We start from the raw sequence: 3,562 nt of genomic DNA on the forward strand, positions 1-3,562 counted from the left end.
CTACAACTAGGGATTGCGTTCTTGAGGAGGGTGTGATACAATTTGATAGAAAACCTATCATAATTAGACCATAGTCCCCTGATCTCACAGCGCTTAGATTGGTTAAGTCTGTCCCTCTTTGGATTAGGCTCAACGATCTGGGTTTGCAGTACTGGGGGAATAAATGTTTAAGTGTTATTGTAAGCACAATTGGGAACCCGTTAATGGTTGATAAGATCACAAAGGAGAGGACTATGATCAAATTTGCGAGGGTGTTGGTCGAAATGGAGATTACAGATCACCCTCCTAAGGTTACTCACTTCTTGAATGAGTATGGGCAACTCATAGAACAAAGAATCGAGTATGAATGGCTGCCCACAAGATGTAAGGGTTGTCAAGGCTATGGTCACTCAACAGCAGAATGTCGGAAAGCTTATAAAAAATCAAATCAGAAGGATTGTGATAAAGTGAACAACACATAAGTTAACAAAGGGGAAGAACTTGAAGGTGGAATAGAGAAGAAGACAGTGAATGTTGCTGAAACTGACAAACCAGGAGAGAAGTGTAGTGCTGGAACAACAATAGTTGCTAAGGAGAAACAAAGAGAAGAGGGGGAGAAGGATGGAAGACAAAAGGGGCAAACTAGTGACACAAAAGGGAATTGGATAACGCCAAGAAGGGGTGCTCATAATAGGAATGTGGGGGAGAAATATTTAGCTCCGGCTCAACAGTTGAATACATTTGAGGTCTTACAAAGGCAGCAGGGAGGTGAACAAAGGACAGAGGTCATTGAATCTACTGTTTATGGATTGCAATAACATTCTTAGCTGGAATATAAGGGGCCTCAATAGTAATAAGAAGCAAGAGGCTGTTGTGGATGTTTGTAGAATGAGGAAAATTGGTGTAGGTGCTGTGTTAGAAACAAAAATGAAGGGGGATAAAGTAGCTCAAGCTATGAAAGCTGTGTTCAATTGTTGGGATTACTATACTAGTAATGTGATTGAAGGCAGGATTCTTGTCATTTGGAGGAATAAGTTTGTTAAAGTGGACATTTTGGAGGAATCTAACCAATATGTTCACTGTCTAGTGAAGATGCTCAGTCTTAATAAAGAGTTTTGTGTAACTTTTGTGTATGGCTCTAATTTTATAGAAGAAAGGAAGTGTCTTTGGAATGGTTTGGCTGGTCTTCAATTCCCGGTAAAACCTTGGCTCATAATGGGAGACTTTAATGCTGTTTTTGAGTTTGGGGATAGAAAGGGACGTAACCCGGTTACCAAAAATGAAGTTGAAGAGGCAACCAACTGGTTAGCTTTGGGGCTTGCTGATACACTTCAAAGATCAGGTTCTTTTTTTACCTGGTCTAATAACCATGAGGTTAATGATAGGATTTATTCCAGAACAGATCATGTGCTAAAAAATGAAGAATGGTTGGACATGTTTACCGATTCTAGTGCTAACATGAGTTGGGAAACGGTGTCGGATCACTGCACTTGTGTTGTCTCTTCTGCTAAGGCTGGCAACATTGGGATTAAGCCCTTTAAGTTTTTTAACTTCTGGGTTCATCATAAAGATTACAAGCATGTGGTTATGGAGCGTTGGACTAAACCGATTCGTAGCAAGGGGCGGAGGGGGCTGCTGATTAAGTGCTTAAGGTTGAAGCATCGGCTTAGAATGTTCAACAAAAATTCAGGAGACATTGAAGTCCAACATGCTGAAGCCAGGGCTAAGTTGTTGGAAGCCAAGTTAGAAGCTCAAGCAAACTCGGGGGATATAAGGAAAAGTGAGGAAGAGAAAAAGGGATTTTAGCCATAAGGAGAAAATGCTGCATAGTTTTTTGATTCAAAGGAGTAAAGCTACTTGGTGAAAGAAGGGAGATGACAATACAACTTATTTTTATGACAGCATCAAGAAAAGGAGAGAGCAGAATAGAATTGTTCATTTCATAAATGAGAGAGGTGAGCTCATTGAAGATTACTCTGAAGTTGTCAAACACTTTGTTAATCATTTTAGGAGCTATATGGGGAGTGATCATTTAGCTACTAAGAATGTCGATTTTTCTAACTTGAAGGGGAACAAGCTCTCTCTTGATATGCAAGTGTCTTTGTTAAAGCCTTTTACCAGGAAGGAGATCAAGAAAGCTTTATTCAGCATTCCTAGTTCAAAAAGTCCTGGGCTAGATGGGTTTAACTCTGAATTCTTCAAGTCAATGTGGCCTGAGATAGGGGAAGAATTCTGCTTGGCCATTCTGAACTTCTTTGAATCAGGAAATATCCCAAAGGAGTTCAATGAAACAGCTATATCCCTGATTCCAAAGACGGATAATCCTTCTAAAGCAATAGACTATCGGCCAATAGCCTGTTGTTCCACGGTATACAAATGTATCTCGAAACTCATTTGCTTAAGACTAGCTAAGGTCCTTCCCTTTGTGATCAACCAAAATCAAGGAGCTTTCATTCAGAACAGGTCGATTGCTCATAATATCCTCATCTTTCAAGACTTAATAAAGAACTATGGGAGGAAAATCACTTCGGCTAGGTTTGCTATAAAAATCGATCTAAGGCGTATGACACGGTCAATTGGAACTTTCTTGAAAACTGGCTGAACTTCCTGTGCTTTCCTTCTCGTTTTGTCAAATGGATTATGGTGTGCATCAGGGGTACTTCCTATAATCTAATGTTGAATGGGAGATTGTAAGGAAGCTTTGAAGGGATGAAGGGCTTGAGACAAGGGGATCCTATGTCTCCTTTGTTATTTGTTTTGGTTATGGAGTTTCTAACAAGGAGGCTTCATAAACAAACTGAAATGGAGACTTTCAGGTATCACCCTCTTTGTAAAAAGCTGAATCTTGTCAATTTGAGTTTTGCAGATGATCTCTTATTATTTAGCAAAGGTACTCGGGCAGCAGTCAATCATCTCAAAAATGCTCTCGATGACTTTTGTAACCAAATAGGGCTATATGTGAATCTGGCCAAATCCCAAATCTTTTTTGGTGGACTGCAAGCAGATGAGAGAAAAGAGATTGCTCAGGTTATAGGGCTTGAAGAAGGAACGTTTCCCCTAAAGTACTTAGGAGTGCCTTTGAGGCCTACTAAGTGGAAAATGGAGGATTGTGGTGTTATTCTGGACAAGATCAAAAAACATTTGCATAACTGGGCTGCAAAACACCTCTCTTATGCTGGTAGAATGCAATTGATTCAAACGGTTCTCTTGGGGCTCAGGAACTACTGGATGAACATATTCATTCTTCCTCAAAGCATAGTTAAGGAAGTGGAAAAGCTTTGCAGATTTTTCTTATGGGGTCACAATGGCAAAAGAAGCAAGATTCATATTGATTCTTGGGACAAGGTTTGTCTCCCAAAAAGCTTTGGTGGGTTAGGATTCAGGAATGGTGCTTTATGGAATCGTGCAAGCTTAGCCAAATTTGTTTGCGCAGTCATGCAAAAACATGATGTTTTATGGGTTAAGTGGGTCAATACAGTGTACTTGAAAGGAGTGGATATCTAAGATTACAATCTTCCTACAGATACCAGCTGGTACTGGAGGAAACTCTGCAATCTCAGATCTGTTTTTAGCCCAGAGAAGA

The 3,562-nt window shown here is 40.1% G+C and overlaps 1 protein-coding gene across 1 annotated transcript; it reads left to right on the forward strand.

Annotated features, from left to right (window-relative positions):
- The first annotated feature begins 203 nt into the window (after nt 1-203).
- Nucleotides 204-1,785, forward strand: LOC115710875 (uncharacterized). Its single transcript, XM_030639228.1, has 3 exons — nt 204-363; nt 472-709; nt 807-1,785. The coding sequence occupies exons 1-3, from the start codon at nt 204-206 to the stop codon at nt 1,783-1,785; spliced, it is 1,377 nt and encodes a 458-aa protein (XP_030495088.1).
- The last annotated feature ends 1,777 nt before the right edge of the window (nt 1,786-3,562 follow it).

This window comes from Cannabis sativa, chromosome 3 (assembly GCF_029168945.1).
Source record: "Cannabis sativa cultivar Pink pepper isolate KNU-18-1 chromosome 3, ASM2916894v1, whole genome shotgun sequence".
In the NCBI taxonomy this organism is placed as follows: domain Eukaryota; kingdom Viridiplantae; phylum Streptophyta; class Magnoliopsida; order Rosales; family Cannabaceae; genus Cannabis; species Cannabis sativa.

What these genes read in the sequence shown, in the direction of transcription:
- LOC115710875 (XM_030639228.1), top strand. Translation starts at nt 204, where the DNA reads ATGGTTGATAAGATCACAAAGGAGAGGACTATGATCAAATTTGCGAGG. An exon ending in TGAATGGCTGCCCACAAGAT is followed by an intron (nt 364 to 471) that starts GTAAGGGTTGTC and finishes AAGTTAACAAAG; the next exon opens with GGGAAGAACTTGAAGGTGGA. An exon ending in TATTTAGCTCCGGCTCAACA is followed by an intron (nt 710 to 806) that starts GTTGAATACATT and finishes TAACATTCTTAG; the next exon opens with CTGGAATATAAGGGGCCTCA.